The sequence below is a fragment of the Rana temporaria genome, chromosome 1 (genome assembly GCF_905171775.1).
Source record: "Rana temporaria chromosome 1, aRanTem1.1, whole genome shotgun sequence".
Classification (NCBI taxonomy): domain Eukaryota; kingdom Metazoa; phylum Chordata; class Amphibia; order Anura; family Ranidae; genus Rana; species Rana temporaria.
Window position 1 is genome coordinate 332,565,690 of NC_053489.1, and position 20,816 is coordinate 332,586,505.

Sequence of the window (20,816 nt, forward strand, 5' to 3'; positions counted from 1 at the left end):
GGACCAACCCAGTGCTGATTATGCACACCACTGGGTCTGAGCACCGCATGCAAATCGCACCCAGTTTATGCAAATCTATGTGGGTGTGTATATAAGTTAACAACACCCAAATATCGGTTTGTAAAACACAGTGTGAACACCCATGCGATCTGATTCTGGTGCAAACAAAAAAGGGGTCCTGCATGTTTTTGGTGTGAATTCAGTGCAATTTGAGTCAGAATAATGGCTGAAATTTCACTGCTGAATATCCACAGCGGAGGAAGGACCAATGCAGCAAATGGTCAAAACCAAGAAACATCAGTGCACCTCCACCATGTTTGACTGTAGGGACTGTGGGCCAGATTCAGGTACCTGCGCCGTGGCGTAACGTATCCCGTTTACGTTACACCACCGCAAGTTTTCAGCGTAAGTGCCTGATTCACAAAGCACTTACCTGTAAACTTGCGGCGGTGTATCGTAAAGACGTCCGGCGCAAGCCCGCCTAATTCAAATGGGGTGTGTACCATTTAAATTAGGCGCGCTCCCGCGCCGAACGTTCTGCGCATGCTCCGTTCGCAATTTTCCCGAACTGCTTTGCGCGAAATTACGGCGCCCCGACGTGTTTGTGAATGGCGACGTGTGTAACGTACTTACGCCGAAAAAAAAAAAATATTTAAAATTCGAAGCGGGAACGACAGCCATACTTTAACATGGCTGGTGTAAAGTTAAGCAATGAAAAAGATTGCTTAACTTTGCGACGGGAAAAAACGACGTTACGCACGCGAGTAGGTTCGTGGATCGCCGTAAATGCTCATTTGCATACCCGACGCTGGAAAACGACGCAAACTCCACCCAGCGGCGGCCGAAGTATTGCAGCCTAAGATCCGAAGGCGTACGAAGCCGTAAGCCTGTCAGATCTTAGCCAAAAGCCGTCGTATCTTGTTTGTGAATCACAAATCAAGATACGACGCGGCAAATTTAAAAATACGCCGGAGTATCAGTAGATACTCCGGCGTATTTGTTCTGTGAATCTGGCCCTGTATTCTTTTCTTTAAGGCCTCATTTCTTTTTCTGAAACCGTAGAATGATGGGCTTTATCAAAAAGCTGTAATTTTGTTTTGTATGTCCACAGCACATATTCCCAAAGGGATTTTGGCCTCCTCAGGTAAGTTTTGGCAAACTCCAATCTGTCTTTTTTTGGTTTCTGTGTCAGCAGTGGGGTCCCTCATGGGTCTTCTACCATAGCATCCCTTTTCATTCAGATGGCAACGTATAGTGCGAGCTGACACAGTGCCTGAAGGTCTGTCTGGAAGTTGATCAAGGTTCTTTATCCACCATTCGAACAATCCTTTGTTGTAATCTTTGTTACATTTTTCTCTCTTATCCACATTCAGGGAGATTAGCTAGAGTGCCATGGGCTACAAACGTCTTGACAATGTTGCGCACAGTGGACACAGGAACAATAAGATCTCTGGAGATGGCCTTGTAACCTTGAGATTGTATATTGCTTTTCCACAATTTTTTTTCTCAAATACTCAGACAATAATCTGCTGCTCTTTCTCTTCTCCATGTTCTGTGTGGTACACAGAGACACACAACAGAAAGGTTGAGTCAGTTTTCACCATTTAACCACGTCAGCCCCGGAAGATTTACCCTCTAATGACCAGGCCATTTTTTGTGATACGGCACTGCGTCACTTTTACTGACAATTGTGCGGTCGTGCGACGCTGTACCCAAACAAAATTTACATCCTTTCTTTCCCACAAATAGAGCTTTCTTTTGGTGGTATTTGATCACCTCTACGGTTTTTATTTTTGCACTATAAACAAAAAAAGACCGACAATTTTGAAAAAAACAACATATGTTATAATATAATATAATAATATAATAAATATCCAAACAAAATAATAAATATCCAGGCCAATTTGTATCCTGCTACATATTTTTGGTAAAAAAAATCATAATAAGCGTATATTGTTTTGTTTGCGCAAAATAGCGTCTACAAAATAGGGATTATATTTAGAGCATTTTTATTATAATTTTTTACTAGTAATAGCGGTGATCAGAGATTTTTAGCAAGACTGCGACATTGTGGCGGACAGATCGGACACTTTTGACACTTTTTTGGGACCAGTGACATTTATAAAGCGATCAGGGCTAAAGATATGAACTGAGTACTGTATAAAGGACACTGGCAGGGTAGAGGTTAACACTCGGGGGGCGATCAAGAGGTTAAGTGTTCCCTAGGGAGGTGTTTCTAACTGTGGGGGGAGTGTACTGACAGGGAGTAGAGAGAGATCACTGTTGCTAATCACTAGGAACAGATGATCACCCAGTACTCCCCTGACAGAACGGGGATCTGTTTGTTAACATTGACAGATCCCCGTTCAGGCTCTCTGTGAAAAGATCGCGGGTGGCTAGCAGACATCGCGGCCGCTTGCCCCGCACATCAGCAACCCTGCCGTGCAGCGTGCACGCGCTCCTGCTATAGCTGTTAAAGGGACTGCCATACAGCTACGGAGATTTGCGGGATCGTGCCAACCTGCCGCGGTTTAATGACGGCGGCTGATCGGCAAGCGAGTAACTGGTCGCCGGTGTGATTTCTGTCAGCACCTGTTAATTGATACAGGTGAGTTTAATTACAAATTACAGGAGCATCACAAACTTGGAATGCAAAATTTTGGGAAGGTGCCAATAATTTTGTTCAGTCCATTTTTGGACTTTTGTGTGGAAAATGTCAGATTTGGCTTTCTGTTTCTCCGCTTTTTTTTTGTTGTCATACTAATACAAACAAAATAAACATGAGAATGCCTAAACATTTGTAATTGTAACCATTTTCTAGGCGAAGTGATGCATTATCTAAGAAATGAAGGGGTGCCAATATTTTTGCCCATAACTGTGTGTGTGTTTGTATGTATATATATATATATATATATATATATATATATATATATTGTGACAGGAAGTCAGGTAAATCTGTGGGTGTTGTCACAGACGGGACATACTTCTCCCTTGTTTAGACAATACACCAATTGTTATTAGGCGTCGGCTGCAAAAGTAGCCAGAATAGGTCTAAGGGCGTTGAAAAACTTCAGCTGTTCAGAATGAGGCAATTAAGGCCTCTATAAGTAATCCAGAGGATTACCACCGATTTGCTGCATCCTGAGGCTTTCTGAGTGAAGGAGAGCGGTAACTGAAAGTCTTCTGAGGAGGTGAGGAGGTGATTGATTTTTCTGTGTGATAAAAATCAAAAGACTATTGTTTTTCTGCTGTATGACCAGCAGTGTCTGCCCAGCACTAGGCTGTGCCAGACTCCATAGATAGGTTCCTGTGTGGTGAAGATAGACGCCCCAAGTGGCCAGGGTTTATTTTATGTTTGATTTTGTTTATGCTGTTTGGATGCTTGCACTTGTTTCCAGCAAGATAGAAGAAAAAAACAAAATCTTTGTTTTCAACCGTCTTCGACTGCCTGTCTGTATAAATTCAGTGTGTAGTGAACCCATCCAGGGGGTCACACACCCCGCTACCGAGCTAACCCCTTACAATATATATATATATATATATATATATATATATATATATATATATATATATATATATATATACTGTATGTGTAACCAGGGCACATAGAACACCATCCAATAACATAGTTTAATGCATTTTATCATTGATTATGGGGTAAAGTTAACAATAACGGTTCCCTTATACGTGTTTGTCCTTCAGTAACTTACAACAAGACTCTGCTATTTCATTTTTTTTTTTTAAGAATTACATTTTCTGAATGCCATTATCAAGAATACGTCAATAGCAATTCACTGGTAATAAGTGGAGCTTAGTTTCACTAGACTAATGGCAGAACAATGGGAGAGGGTTTCCTGCCAAGAAAATAAGTGACCCCTGACTGTTTACATGTAATTAAGCCACAGCAATACTGAGGATTAGATGAAAAAGAAATTAGCTTTATAAAATGCTAGTTGAATTCCAATTCCCAAAGTCTTAAGAATAGACAACAGTAATTGGGGATCATTAAAATTAGTCAGTGAATTGAAAAATTCTTTATATTTGCATAAAAACACTGAAAGTAATTGATATACATAGAAGCATACCATCTACAGTAATGACAGCTCCAAGTATTATTGGTAAGTAGGCGCTTGTAGAAAGATATGTCCGCAGATGCATCACCATAGGTGCCCTGTGTAACTAGTGTAGCATCCAGTTGGTGGCCTTGTTATGTACTATAAGCATACAGTTATAGGCTGTATTCACACTATGTGAATTGACCAGCGTTTTACTGCATTGTAAAACGCTGGTCACTGCAGAAAAACAATTGTTTTCTGTGTCTCCCATTAACACTGTAATGCAGCCCGAAACTACGCTACAGCGAGCTGTGATAAAACCCAGACATGCCGCATGAACTGTACAGGATCGCACATCAATGTACAGCAGCCTCAGCGCAAAGCGCTGCTGTACAGTGACATTAATGAAGTGTACTTTTGTACACTTCAAATAAAGTTGAGCAAGGGGGGAAAAAAGGGAGCTGTGTGATGCACTGAATCGCACAACACAACGTACTAGAGCTGCACGATTAATCGCGGAGAGAATTGCGATTTCGATTCTCCCCGCCCGCGATCTCCCCGTAGGATGACCCGCGATTCTTCTGTGTTCACCGCTGGTTTCCATGTAACCAGCGTGGAACGCAAATGCCGCCGACATCGAAACCGACGTCAGCAGCCTGCGCCGCTGGATAGATTCCTTGAGCTTCTCTCACAACAATAGTTTGTATCCATGTGCCACCCAGTGGTTGCCGGCGGTACTGCGGTACTGCTTCTGATGTATTAAACCTTCTCACAGTTCTGTACAACTGTGTGTATCCATGCGCCACCCAATGGTTGCTGACAGTACTGCTTCTGATCTATAAAAAAAGAGACCAGTGATATGTCTATAATGAGACCATATAACTCCTATGAAAAAATCAGAATCAAAGTTTTATTCTGCTTTTTTCATAGGAGTTATATGATCTTTAACATTATAGACATATCACTGGTCTCTTTTTTTATATATTCATATTTTCAGATAAATCACAGTTTTTTTTTATAATTTTTTTTTGGGGGGGGGGGGTTCTGGCTTTACTTTTTTGAGAATCGTGAGAGAATCGTGATCTTTTGTCTAAGCAAAAGAATCGTGATTCTCATTTTGACCAGAATCGTGCAGCCCTACAACGTACCCTAACGCAGCCGGAACAGACAACTGCTGGAGAGAGGTAGGCATGTGCATTTCGTTTCGTTCCGAATCGAAATTCGGACGAATTTTTCATTATTCGGACATTCGGATGCATACGAATTCCCGAATTGCAATATTAATGAATTTACCGAATCCGAACGAACGTTTTCGATTCCGAATCGAAATTCGATCGGAATTCGAATTTTTTTTTTTTTTTTTTTTTTTTCGAATTCCGATCGAATTTCGTCCGCGGGTTTTCGAGTTGGAATTCGAAAAAACATTTTTTTTTTTTTTTTTTTTTTGGAATTCCGATCGAATTTGGTCCGCGGGTTTTCGATTTGGAATTCGAAAAAAAAAAATTATTTTTTTTTTTTGGAATTCCGATCGAATTTCGTCAGCGGGTTTTCGATTTGGAATTCGAAATTTTTTTTTTTTTTTTTTTCGAATTCCGATCGAATTTCGAAATTATATTCGAAGAGAGAATTTTCGAATTCGACCGGATTTTTCGAAATTCGGTCGAAAACGAACGAGTTCCGAAAACGAATTTAACACATGTAACGAACCTAACTTAACGAAATTAATTAAGTAACAAATTAAAACGAAACGAAACGAAATTTTCCCTTTTGCACATGCCTAGAGAGAGGTAACTGCTGTGCAATGGTCTGTTGTGTGTAAATAGAGCCTTATTGAATACATGATATAGGGATAAGTGATACTCCAGCCAAGAAATATCAATTTCTCAGTTCTTATGCCGCGTACACGCGATCATTTTTCGGCATGAAAAAGGAGTAAGCACAATCATCACACTGTAACAGACAGAAAAGCGCGATTTGTCTTTTACTAACACAGAATCAGCTAAAGCAGCCCCAAGGGTGGCGGCTTCCCCTTTATAGTGCCGTCGTACGTGTTGTACGTCACCGCTAGGGATGAGCCGAACACCCCCCCGTTCGGTTCGCACCAGAACCTTCGAACAGACTGACCGTTCGCGCTAACATTTAGAACCCCATTGACGTCTATGGGACTCGAACGTTTGAATTCAAAAGTGCTAATTTTAAAGCCTAATATGCAAGTTATTGTCGTAAAATGTCTTTGAGAACCCGGGTCTTGCCCCAGGGAACATGTATCAATGGAAAAAAAGTTTTAAAAACGGTCGTTTTTTTTTGGAGCAGTGATTTTAACCACTTGCTGCCCGCCTTATGCAAAAAGACGTCGGCAAAGTGGTTTCAATATCCTGAGTGGACGTCACATGACGTCCTCAGGATATTAAGCTGCTACACACCCCCGGGGGCGCGCATCGCGACGATCGTTGTTGCAGGGTGTCAGTCTGACACCCCGCAACACTGATCTAGGTAAAGAGTCTCTGGCGGAGACTCTTTACCATGTGATCAGCCGTGTCCAATCGTGGCTGATCACGATGTAAACAGGAAAAGCCGGTAATCTGTCAGACGCGAGTAGAGGAGAGACGATCGGCTGCTCCTCTTACAGGGGGGATTTGTGCTGATCGATTATCAGCACAGCCCCCCGAGGATGCCCACACTGGACCACCAGGGATGCCACTAGACCACCAGGGATGCAAAACACAGGTATGCCACCCTAGACCACCAGGGATGACAATGACAGAAATAATGGATGCCAATCAGTGCCCGCAATGGATGCCAATCAGTGCCCCCAATGAGCATCACTGATTGGCAGGCATTGTTTGGCACTGATTGGCATCCATTAGTACAACACATACGTTAGTGCCACCTATCAGTGCCCATCTATGCCCATCTGAGCCACCTATCAGTGCCAATCAATGCCACCTATCAGTGCCCATCCATGCCGCCTATCAGTGCCCATCCATGCCGCCTATCCGCGCCACCTATCCATGCCCATCCGTGCCGCCTATCCGTGCCCACCCGTGCCGCCTATTCGTGCCCATCCATGCCACCTATCCGTGCCCATCCATGCCGCCTATTAGTGCCCATCCGTGCCGCCTATCAGTGCCGCATATTAGTGCCCATCATCAGTGCCCATCAATGCCACCACATCAATGCCACCTCATCGGTGCCCATCAGTGCCGCCTTGTCAGTGCAGTACCATCAGTGCCCATCAGTGAAGGAGAAAACGTACTTATTTACAATGTTTTATAACAGAAACAAAAAAAAAACATTTTTTTTCAAAATTTTCGGTAATTTTTTTATTTGTTTTGCAGAAAATAAAAATCCCAGAGGTGATCGAATACCACCAAAAGAAAGCTCTATTTGTGGGTACAAAATTATAAAAATGTAGATTGGGTACAGTGTAGCGTGACCACGCGGGAGGGTGTATAAGTGCCCTGTATGGAAGTGGTTAATGATGCTTAAATAATAAAAAAAATATATATATGAAAAATTCCTTTAAAAATCGTACCTGCTGGGTGTCTATAGTATGCCTGTGAGGTGGCATGTGTTTAGAACTGTCCCTGCACAAAATGAGATTACTATAAGAAAAAAGTAATTTAAAACTGCTTGCAGCTTTAATGTAATGTCTGGTCCCTGCAATATGGATGAAAATCATTGAGAAAAATAGCACAGACACAGACAGTACACACACTTTAGGTGCAAACTGCAGAGGACACGGCAGTACACACTACGTAGCTTTAGATGCAATCTGCAGAGGACACGGGCAGTACACACCAAGTAGCTTTAGGTGCAAACTGCAGAGGACAAAGGCAGTACACACACTACGTAGATTTAGGTGCAAACTGCAGAGGACAAAGGCAGTACACACACTATGTAGCTTTAGGTGCAAACTACAGAGGACACGGGCAGTACACACCAAGTAGCTTTAGGTGCAAACTACAGAGGACAAAGGCAGTACACACACTATGTAGCTTTAGGTGCAAACTGCAGAGGACACGGGCAGTACACACCAAGTAGCTTTAGGTGAAAACTGCAGAGGACAAAGGCAGTACACACACTACGTAGATTTAGGTGCAAACTGCAGAGGACAAAGGCAGTACACACACTATGTAGCTTTAGGTGCAAACTGCAGAGGACACGGGCAGTACACACCAAGTAGCTTTAGGTGCAAACTGCAGAGGACAAAGGCAGTACACACACTACGTAGATTTAGGTGCAAACTGCAGAGGACAAAGGCAGTACACACACTATGTAGCTTTAGGTGCAAACTACAGAGGACACAGGCAGTACACACCACGTAGCTTTAGTTGAAAACTACAGAGGACACGGGCAGTACACACCAAGTAGCTTTAGGTGCAAACTACAGAGGACAAAGGCAGTACACACACTATGTAGCTTTAGGTGCAAACTGCAGAGGACACGGGCAGTACACACCAAGTAGATTTAGGTGCAAGCTACAGAGGACACGGGCAGTACACACCACGTAGCTTTAGGTGCAAACTACAGAGGACAAAGGCAGTACACACACTACGTAGATTTAGGTGAAAACTGCAGAGGACAAAGGCAGTACACACACTATGTAGCTTTAGATGCAAACTGCAGAGGACACGGGCAGTACACACCAAGTAGCTTTAGGTGCAAACTACAGAGGACACGGGCAGTACACACCAAGTAGCTTTAGGTGCAAACTACACAAGACAAAGGCAGTACACACACTACGTAGCTTTAGGTGCAAACTGCAGAGGACACGGGCAGTACACACCAAGTAGCTTTAGGTGCAAACTACAGAGGACACGGGCAGTACACACCAAGTAGCTTTAGGTGCAAACTACACAAGACAAAGGCAGTACACACACTACGTAGCTTTAGGTGCAAACTGCAGAGGACACGGGCAGTACACACCAAGTAGCTTTAGGTGAAAACTACAGAGGACACGGGCAGTACACACACCACGTAGCTTTATGGTGCACACTGCAGAGGACACGGGCAGTACACACACCACGTAGCTTTATGGTGCACACTGCAGAGGACACTAATATATATATATATATATATATTTTTTTTAATAAAGGAATTGTCAAAAACGTGTCCCTTGTTTTTATTGCTCTGTGTACACTTTTTTTTGGTGAATGGGTAGGGGTACTATGTACCCCATACTTCTTCACATAGGGGGAGGTCAGGATCTGGGGGCCCCCTTGTTAAAGATTCCAGATTCCAAAAAGCCCCCCGTCGTAGAGCCCCACAATTACCAACCACGGTTGTGGGGATGAGCTGTACCTAGCTGCAGCTCTTCTCTTCCCTCTTGTCATTGGCTTCTGCTGCTGTCAGTCAAGTCGTGTAAGGAGTGACCGTTGGGTGTGGCTGAGCCACACTGTGTGTGTCTATGGACACACATAGCTCGGCTCAGGAGCGGGCATTCACGTGTGCTTCCTAAGCACATAGCTTGCTATGGGGGCACACGCAAGAAAAAAGGAGTGGACAGTTCCGACAGGGGACCCCAGAAGGGGCCACTTTGTACAATATCATTGCACAGAGCAGGTAAGTATAAACTTTTTTTTATTTTAGCTAAAGACTTCTAAGATGTTCCAGATTAACACACGTTCCTCCACTTCCACATGACTTGACAGCAGTTCTGGTTTTGAGATTTCTCCAAGGCAGGGTACTCAAGCAGCTGCTCATACATCACATTGGCTTACTTCATACAGTACATGCTCTCTTCAAGCTTGGCACACCCAGGCTTTGTTTCCTTTGTACCTCCATGTCCACATCATGGCTTTGTTTCCTACCTTGAACCTCATGAGGATAGATTACCTTTTCGGTGGGAAGCCCTTTCAGGCCCAAATGTCATGTACACGCAAATGCAAATTCCATCAAAATATTTACCAGCTTATAGATACGTAGTTTGGTGAATTGTGAATATAAGCAATAATGCTATGGTTAAACATACTTACAGTGAAATACATTTCTGATTAGAAGAATAGCATCTACCAAATGAGTAAATCTTGAGGTTCTGTGGCACCTGGGTATAAATATGTCTCTGCCTATCATATATTCAGGTTGTGAGGAACAAACAGCAGTCTATGGATTTTGATGTATCAGAGGCATGCAGAAGTCTGATTCCAAAGACCCGAACTGAACCCACACAGTGTCTCTCTTTATCTAACTGTCTTTCTTTGTGTTCATCTATCTACCTGTTTGGGGGTTTGCTACTGTTATTTCACTGTGGCTTTTATTATTAAATCGCCTTTACAAAGCCTCTCAGAGGTCCACTTGCATCCTGGGTAATAAACCATCACACAAAGAACAAGAGGGAACAGGAGGCACTTGGCAGGTATTAATGCTGAGGCTCAAGGGGAATAATTTGGGGATTTTCTGCAAGCTGCATTATCTTCCAGCACTGTCAATTAGGCACTTAGAGATGCAGATATACTTGTTTCAATAGTAAATTTGCAAAGGGCTTGTCTTTTAACAGATGGTTCTCCTTCCTTCTCATCTATTTTGAAGAGATGATGTGACCTCCAGCAGCTGCCAAAGTGTCTGTGGGAGTTCTGGCTCCTATGTGGACTGTTCATTATTCTGTGTGCATTCAGTATACTGACAGAATATTCCATACTGTGCCACTGTCATTCTCTAGTATAATAGGCCAACACCAGGCGGTGTCACCAGTAATGTCTTTTTCTCCCCTACTTATTCTTTCTTACTTTAAATATTTAGAAATGGCCCTTTATCTGGTACATTGATGTCTTTTATAATGTCTTGCAAGGCTGGTTATGTAACCTTGTATTTTGAAACACTAGTTATGTATTATACATTATTCTTACAATTATGATTTTGTTTTTTAATAAAGTGGTTGTAAAGCTTAATTTTTTTTTTTTTTTTAATATAACAATAATAAATATGCCTATACTTAACTGATGTGTGCAATCGTTTTGCACAGAGAAACCCCAATCCTTTTCTTCTGGGGTTTCCGCTGATGCTCCAGGCCCCTCCTTTTCTTTGGGTGCACCCGTGTGTGCTCGCTCCGTAATCTCCTTGCTGCGTCCATTTACAAAGACAGTGGGACTTGGCCCCACTCCCCACTCCTGTGTCACTGTGATTGATAGCAGTGGTAGCCAATCGCCCCTGCTGCTATCAGTCTGTCCAATGAAGAGAGAGACAGCAGCGGGAGCCTCTGTGCTCATATACATCGCTAGATCGGATGGGCTCAGGTAAGGAAAAGGGGGGCGGGTCTGGGGGGGCAGCTGCAGCACAGAAGGTTTTTCACCTTAATGCATAGAATGCATTAAGGTGAAAAACTTTAAGGCTTTAGAACCACTTTAAAGTAATTTTTATTTTTATAATAAACATGTGATATGTACCTGCTCTGTGCAATGGTTTTACACATCTGATTAATTGCTTCTGTGGACAGGTGTGCCCACTGACAAAGAAATGATCAGTCTATCATTTTAATGGTAGGTTTATTTTAATAGTGAGTGGACCCGAACCTCCTCTTCTCAGGTCTCCACTGGCTCTCCTGGGTTCTCCTCTTCTTGGTGGTACCCCATAGGAAGCCACTTCCAATGGTGTACCACCTGAAGGCTTTTTCTTAAACCACACTGCCTGCATCCATTGACACATACAGCGTAGTTGTACCTCGCATCCCGCTCCCTCGTCAAAGGATTTTAGTGACAGCAGCCTTAGCAAAGCCTGTAAGAGTAGGGGGGGTCGTTACAGACTGGCACAGTGCAGGATTGAGTGAGGACTCAGGTAAGTATGTGGAGGTGCCGATGAGGGGGCGATACTGTTACCTAAACATTTTTTACATTAATGCAAGGAATGTATTAAGGTAAAAAATGTTTAGGCTTTAGAACCACTTTAAACTTTGTCTACTTAAACCTAACTTATAGACAAGTAGGACAGTTTTACTGTGTTTTACCATTATATATTTGGGTGCATGGCTAGGTTATTTAACCACATCAACACTGGACACTTTCGCCCCCTTCCTTCCCAGGCCAATTTTCAGCTTTCAACACTCTCACATTTTCAATGACAATTGCGCGGTCATGCTACACTGTACCCAAATTTGTATCATTTTGTTCGCACAAATAGAGCTTTCTTTTGGTGGTATTTTGTACACGACTTCGTTTTTTTTTTTTTTTTTTGCGATATAAGTGAAAAAGAGCAGAACTTTGGAAAAAAAAACAATATTTTCTTTATTCTATTTTAAAATAAATCCAATAAAATCAAATGTTGTCATACATTTAAGCCAAAATGTATTCTCCTACATGTGGTAAAAAAAAATAGTGTATAATAATTGGTTCGTGTGATCACGGACATATGTACACAAATAATCATGTACAGATGTGCGCAGGTGATCACGGACATATGTGTGCAGATGATCATTGGGACATGTGATTTTACTGTTACATATGTGGGGGACATGTGTTCTTACTATGTGGGGACATGTGTTTTGGGGGGACATGTGTTTTGGGGACATTGTGTGGTGAGATGTGTGTTTTACATTGTGTGTTTACATGTGTGTGTTACTAGGCTGGTGATCAGTGTGTAAAAAGCTGGAAAAAACAGCTCATACACAACTAATGTGTGAGGAGAGAAGAGCTGATCGCCTAGCAACTGGCTCTCTGTTTACATCACATGACGGCTGTGATCAGGAGGGCCAATTACAAAGTCCTCCTGCCGATTTGAGATGCGCCGTGTCCGGGTAACACTAATGCATCGGGATTGCGCCGCTGTGCGTGCTTGCATGAGTTCGATCCCTCTCCTTTTGAGGGATGTTCCTGAACATCCACTCAGAAGGAGAGAGCGCCCACCTGGCCGTACATATGCATTGATTCAATGTTGTAGAACCATAAATACATAAAGATTTGGGGAGGAACATGGCAGCACAGTGGCCAAGTAGTTAACACTTCTGTCAGACAGCACTAGGGTTGTTGGTTTGAATCCCAACCACGGCACTACCTGTACAGAGTTTGCATGTTTTCTCTGTTCCTGTATGGGATTTCCTCCCACACTCCAAAGACATGCTGGTAGGTTAGTTGCATAATGTCTATATTGACCCTAGTATGTGTATGTATGAATGTGAGCTTGGGACCTTAGACTGTAAGCTCCCTGAGGACAGAGACTGATGTGAATGTAAAATATAATTATTGTAATAATAACTATGTTGGCTTATCATGTTTTATCCTACTTCATTTCCAACCACAGCTCCTGTGATTACGATAGCACCAGGAAAAATTCACAATGTCACCGGTGCTCAAGTGTACTTATCATGTGAAGTAAAGGCAATTCCAACACCTATCATATCCTGGAGAAAGGTAAGAGAAAGATATTAAGGTTTCAAAATACATATCTGATCACCCACCATTCTGCTGGAGAAACTGCGGCAGTATAGGCTCCATCGCACATACCCTTTGGTTTTGCAAATCCTTTACTTCCTTCTGGAAACAAGTGTTCGCTCTGATGTCCTCCATTACTGGGACATCTTGGTCCCAGACTCCTGCACTAGCCCAGCTACACATTGCCATAGACAAACTTCCACCCCAATCTAGATATGCAGTCCCCCTCTTACTTTATGCTGCCAAATTGAACATTACCAGATTATGGAAAACTACTACAATCCCCTCAATTTCAAGTACTATCGTCTATCGCCGATCTCAAGATCCAGTGTGAAATGCAACAAATTGTAGCTAGGAAAAACTTGCACTTAGAGAAATTTATGGCTATGTGGCTATGTGGTACACCATCCAAAATGTACTGTTCACGTATAACTATACCGATATGAAATGCTCATTACTCATCTTTCTCTCTATCTCAGGTCCGCTGGTGCCCTTATTCCTCCTCTCTCCTTTTGCCCCTACCCCTTAACCCCCCTTCCCACCCCTTCTCCATCTAGAACCTCGTCTTAATCGACTACCTAGGTTCACCCACCCTCTTTAATATCTCATGATAATGCTTGTTAGAAGAGCTTGTTTCTATTTGGAACATCCGTTTATGTTATTAATACTGTTGTGGCTATAACATGTATGTACCTTTTTGAAATTCCAATAAATAACAAGTTACAAATAAAATACATATCTGATACACACCTACTGTATTATGCCCTGGGAAAGTATAAACAAGCCATAGTACAAGTTTATGCAAAAATTCTCCCAGCCACCTTAATACAACCAACTGTGCCCCTTACCACTATGGTTCTTTACTTACATCCTCCAAATCATTGTCCTCTTGCGCTGTCTGTAGTTCCACTGATAAAAATCTAGTGCTCAGCTCACTGCACCTGCCCCCTAAAAATCCATTGGCTTTATTGGGATGTTGTTTCGGCAGTTCAGGTATGGCCCAGCTGATTGTATTGAGGGGGCAATGGAGGCTGAGGGAATCTTAAAGGGGTTGTTAAGTCAGAAGTTTTTTTTATCTATAGGATAAAAAACCTTCAGTGTGCAGCAGCCCCCCTAATACTTACCGTATTTATCGGCGTATATCGCGCACTTTTTCCCCCTTAAAATAAGGGGAAAATCGTTAGTGCGCGATATACGCCGATAGCCGCTTCCCGCGCTCAGTTTGAAATCCTGCGCCGACATATACCGAGTGCAGTACACTCGGGTACATTCGGCTAGGCTCGGCTTCGCTCGTGCTCACGCATAAACGTCACAGAGCGTGAGCGCGAGCGAAGCCGAGCCTTGCCGAATGTACCCGATTGTACCGCACTCGGTATATGTCGGCGGAGGCGTTCGAACTGAGCGCCGGAAGCGGGGACTCGACTTGAGGCACGAGCTGGAGAAGCCGGGAGGACACCACCGAGGCCGCAGACGGACGCCGGACCGGACGATGGACGCTGGGAAGACACCAAAACTGTAAGTAATAAAATCATATAACATTTTTTTTTTACAGGAATTTGGGGGGCAACTTTAGGGGTGCGCGGTATACGCGGGAGCGCGCTATACCGCGATAAATACGGTACTTGAGCCCTATCTATATCCAGTGATGTTGTAGGAGTGGAGTTGTAGGAGTGTCTTCTTGCCGGGGACTCCCCTCCGCATTGGCTAAGACAGCAGCATAGTATTATTGGCTCTTGCTACTGTCAATCAACTTAGTCAGTCAATGAAGAGAGGGGAGGGCAGGGCCATGTCTGAATGGACACACAAAGCTACGGCTTGGCTCGTTTGCTGTGGGGGCACTCAATAGGAGGGAGGGGCCAGAAGAGCCAAAGAGGGACCCGAGAAAAGGAGAATCCGGGCTGCCCTCTGCAAATCCACTGCGCAGAGCAGGTAAGTATAGCATGTTTGTTATTTTGAACTAAAAACAAGAGACTTTAGTATTACCTTAACATAAACTAGAACTTGTACTTTACATTTGTTTAAAGGGGTTGTGAAGGCAGAAGGTTTACATCCTAATGCATTCTATACATTAAGATAAAAAAAAACCTTCTGTGTGCAGCAGCCCCCCTAAAACTTACCTGAGCCTCATCTCAATCCAGCGATGTCCACAAGTCTCTCGGCCATCCAGGATTCTCCCTCCTGATTGGCTGAGACTCAGCAGCGGCGCCATTGGCTCCCGCTGCTGTCAAAGTCAGTTAGCCAATCAGGAAAAAGAGAGGGCATAGCTGAACTGCAGCGCCTTATCTGAATGGACACATGAAGCTTCAGCTTGGCTCGGGTGCCCTCATAGCAAGCTGCTTGCTGTGGGGGCACTTGACAGGATGGAGAGACCAGGAGATCCGAAGAGGCACCCGAAAATAGGAGAATCCGGGCTACACTGTGCAAATCCACTGCACGGAGAAGGTAAGTATAACAGGTTTGTTATTTTTTTTTAAAAGAGACTTTACAATCACTTTAATAACAGCAGCTGTTTATTTTTATTATGTTATACTTTTATGTATAAAAGCACTGTTTCATTAAAGTGCTTGTACACCCTGTACAACCACTTTTACCTACAGGTAAGCCTAGATTAAGGCCGCGTACACCAGATCAGTCCATCGGACTGTTCTCATCGGTTAACCAATGAACCTGACTGATGGTCTGATGTGCCTACACACCATCAGTTAAAAAACGATCGAGTCCAACGCGGTGACGTAAAACACAACGACGTGCTGAGAAAAATAAAGTTCAATGCTTCCAAGCATGCGTCGACTTGATTCTGAGCATGCGCGGGTTTTTAACCGATGCTTTTGCATACTAACCGTCGGTTTTGACCTATCCGTTAGGTGTCCATCAGTTCAATTTTAAAGCAAGTTCTAACATTGGGGCCCACACACCATCGGTTTGGACCGATGAAACGGTCCTTCAGTCCGTGTGTATGCGGACTAAGACTTACCTGTAGGTGCAGGCGCACTTTAGAAATGGCGATCGTGCCGTTTCTAAAGGAAGGTCATGCCATGACTGGTGGCTCCTGCGCACATGCGTGGGAGTGACGTCACGCGACTCACAGAGCCGGAGTTCAGGCCCCCGGAAGAAAGAGGGGTGCAGAATGGATGCTTCCTGTAACAGGGGACAGCAGTGACATTGCAGGCATCGGTTTCAGGTAAGTGACACATAATGGGCTACTATGCGATGCATAGTAGCCCATTATGCTTTACCTTTGCAGGGAAAAAAAGAGGAAGTAGAACCCATCAGGGTTTACTTCTTCTTTAAAGGGTTAGTTTACCTTTTTAGAAAAAATAAAAAGGTGAACTAACGCCTACCTTCTGGTCCCCACTGTACCTACCTCCATGGTTGATGAGCTGGCAGTGTCCATGCAGCCATTACAGTGGTTCAGGGGTTTTAAAACCTTTTCTTTAGAAGCTGAAAACTTTGTTACAGCACATCGCAATGCACAGATGCATTATTGATTGGTTTGCGTGAAAGTTATAGCATCTACAAACTTTGGTATAGATACTGAAATGTTATTTTTTTTTTTGATACTTCAAATGGTGGTGATCAGCGACTTATAGTGGGACCCTGATAGCGCAGTGGATAATCTGACTATAAATGATCCTGGGGGGAACTGACTAAGTGACATTGGCATCACCAGTGCCACTAATACAGTATACAGTGATCAGAGCTAAAAAGATACACGATCACTGTACTAATGACACGTGATGGGAAGTGGTTAACATCTAAGGCAAGGGGTTAAATGTGTGTCTAACAACCTTTCATGTGTTTACTGTGTGGTGTTTTACTAAGCAATGTGATGGATTTTACTCCCTGCTGTGCAGATCACTGCTGTATGAAGAGAGCCCTGTGTTGTTTACCAACACAGGGCTTTCTTCTGTCATTTGCAGAGCCCATCAGCGGGTCCCAGCCATAAATCATTGGCTAGGACGGACCCACTGATCAGATTGTGCTGCAGCAAATGACAACACTATCTTCTGAGTCTGCATGCACATGTGAGAGAGGAGCTAGAGCAAAGTCCCGAAATACAGGTATGTGATTGTGCCTGTAGGAGCCAACCTGACACAATTAATGTAGTGCAGAGGGTTGGCAAGCAGTTAATATCAGGCTTGCCTGTTTCATGTGTTTTTGAAGGTGTCAGAGTCTCCTAAAGGAGTACGAATATTTGAGGACCTACCTGGAGACAGAGTGAATGTTGCTGTCCAAGTACGTGGTGGACCTTCTCGTCATGAAAGTTCCAGCTGGGTAATGGTGAGTTCAAAACATAAACTTTTGGAAGTACTGGATGACTTACTACTTTTCAATACATTTTTATTAAATATTTCAAGAACAGGAAATATAGTGGAATGAAAATGCACAGCAGTAAAAAAATAGTGATTTGAAAAACTGAATCTGTACTGAATGTTGTATTGAATAGCTACATGTCTTTATGGAACCTAGGGCCAGATTCAGAGAAGAGATACGACGGCGTATCTCCTGATACGCCGTTGTATCTCTGAGATACGATTGTCGTATCTATGTGACTGATTCATAGAATCAGTTACGCATAGATAGCCCTAAGATCCGACAGGTGTAACCTGTGTTACACCGTCGGATCTTAGGCTGCAATTCTAGGCCGGCCGCTAGGTGGCGAGGCCATTGCGGTCGGCGTAGTATATGCAAATGACTAGTTACGGCGATTCACGAACGTTCGCGATGCCCGTCGATCTAAATTTACGTAGTTTCCGTAGCGATACGCGTTGTAAAGTTAAGGCTGCCTCCTAGGTGGTCTAAGCAATGTTAAGTATGGCCGTCGTTCCCGCGTCGAAATTTTAACTTTCACGTCGTTTGCGTAAGTCGCCCGTGAATGGCGCTGGACGCCATTTACGTTAACGTCAAACCAATGATGTCCTTGCAACGTCATTTAGCGCAATGCACGTCGGGTAATTTGACGGACGGAGCATGCGCAGTACGCTCGGCGCGGGAACGCGCCTAGTTTAAATGGTGCCCGCCCCATTTGAATTAGGCGGGCTTGCGCCGAGCGGATTTACGCTGCACCGCCGCAAGTTTACAGGTAAGTGCTTTGTGAATCAGGCACTTACGCTGTAAACCTGCGGCGGTGTAACGTAAATGGGATACGTTACGCCGCCGCTGCGCAACGTAATTCTTTCTGAATCTGGCCCCTAGTGTTTACGCTGTGCCACTGACAGGTAGGCAAAATGGTCACTAAGCTTTTTTTTTTACCAAAAATATGTAGAATAATACATATTGGCTTAAACTGATGAAGATTATTATTTTTTTGAATTTTTTTGGGGGGGGGGGGGGGTTATTTATTATAGTAAAAAATATTGTTTATTTTTTTAATTACTTAAGGACTGAGCCTGTTTTTCAGACTCTGTGTTTACAAGTTTTTTTGCTAGAAAATTACTTGGAACCCCCAAACATTATACATTTTTTCCTAACACCCTAGAGAATAAAATGGCAGTCATTGCAGTACTTTTTGTCACACCGTATTTGCGCGACGGTCATACAAGCACATTTTTTTTGGGAAAAAATTCACTTTTTTTAATAAAAATTTCCCTTTAAGACGTATGGGTGGAAGTGATGATTTGGCAGTGATATGGAGACAGGTGGGGGCCATCTTCCCTTAACTCGTCTCCATACACAGGCAGGGACAGAACCGGATCGCCTCCGCCGCTGACGACGGCTCCAATAAGCAGCGGAGTGCACTGGAGAGCGTCCGCCACCGATGAAAGTGATCTTGCGGCGTATTCGCAGCAGAAACCACTTTTGATCAAATACCACCAAAAGAAAGCTCTATTTGTGGGGAAAAAAAGCTATCAATTTTGTTTGGGTACAGCGCCGTGCAATTGTCAGTTAAAGCGATGCAGTGCCGTATCACAAAAATTGGCCTGGTCATTAAGGAGAAAATCCTTTCTGGTCCTTAAGTGGTTAATATACTATATAGTGCTTATTATACCTATTTTATTTATGTAGTATACTGGGCCCTAAAGAATACAAAGTATATTTTCATTTTCATTTTATTTTTTACTTCTGTGCTAAATGTCTTAAGTTCATTTGGCTAGAGTCAGTTTAAGAGAGATGACACAAACGTAAGTTCATTCTGGGCCATCTTATCATAGATCCCTGTATAATAATAATTATTATTATTATTATTATTATTATAATATAGGATTTATAAAGCGCCAACAGTTTGCACAGTGCTTTACAATATGAGGGTAGACAGTACAGTTACAATACAATTTAATACAGGAGTCAGAGGGCCCTACTCGTTAGAGTTTACAATCTAGAAGGGAGGGTCAAGTGATACAAAAGATAATAACTGTGGGGGGGTGATCTGATGGAGAAAATAAAAGTACAGTTGGTAGGTAGAGGCAGAATAGGCTTCTCTGAAGAGGAGTATTTTCAGGGATCATCTAAAAGCAAACAGAGCAGGAGATAGTTGGAGTAAGGAGTTCCATCGGATGGGAGAGGTTCGGTAAAAGTCCTGGGGGCGAGCATGGGAGGAGGTGATGAGGGAGCTAGAGAGGAATGAAGAGAACGATCAAGTTGGTATTTCATACCCTCAGGAGTGGTGTGCGATCACTGTAATAGTTGCTGCTGCTACAGTGATTACTGCAGTCTTCCAGGTTTCCTTTTCTGAGCACCTGCCCTGCTGCATTTTTACCACAGTAAGCCGCTCACATGTTCCCCACAGCTTGCATTCTTTCATTGACTACAAATAATTCTCTGATTAAATGAGGTGTAGCAGAGTTGACATGATCCCCATCTGATGTAATCAAAGAACACTTTACATTCATTGAGAAAAATGCGTGGTGGCCTTGCTGAGCGAGAGGTCCTCTGTGGTTGTCATGCCACCAAGGAACCTGGAAGCAACTACTACAGTCATTCTACGCTTTCACAGAAGTCCCATGGGCATGAAATATGCATACTTACATTGGTCCAAGCTGGACCAATGTAAGTATGCAATACAAACCATATTTAGAATTAATCTCTACATAATAAAATAGTGAGATTAAGGACCGATTACTAAACAATTACTAAACATTAATAACCTTCCAAATAAAATTGAAGCAAAAAAATTGTAGCCATATTTTTTTTACGAACTGACAATACTATATGTAAACTTTGACAAATGAGTGCTTTCCTTCAGATAAAGCCTTTGACAAAAGAGGATGAAGGTACTTACCAATGCCATGCGACCAATATGGTAGGAGATGCATTTGCAGAAGGATCCATCAGAGTTGTTGAACACAATTCCCGCAGAATGAAGAAGAACCATCACCGTATCTGAAGTTACTATGTAATCAGGTAATGGGTCAATATTTCTTGAAAGAATGTTTTTTTTTTTTACTTATTTTTTAACTCA

The 20,816-nt window shown here is 43.1% G+C and overlaps 1 protein-coding gene across 1 annotated transcript in view; it reads left to right on the forward strand.

Moving 5' to 3' along the window:
* IGFBPL1 (insulin like growth factor binding protein like 1) overlaps positions 1–20,816 on the forward strand; it is a 56,579-nt gene that overhangs the window by 30,882 nt on the left and 4,881 nt on the right. The window contains exons 2-4 of the mRNA XM_040361025.1: positions 13,287–13,396; positions 17,582–17,698; positions 20,601–20,758. Coding sequence (XP_040216959.1) covers positions 13,287–13,396; positions 17,582–17,698; positions 20,601–20,741 — 368 coding nt within the window. The 3' untranslated portion in view covers positions 20,742–20,758. The remainder of the gene's footprint in view (positions 1–13,286; positions 13,397–17,581; positions 17,699–20,600; positions 20,759–20,816) is intronic.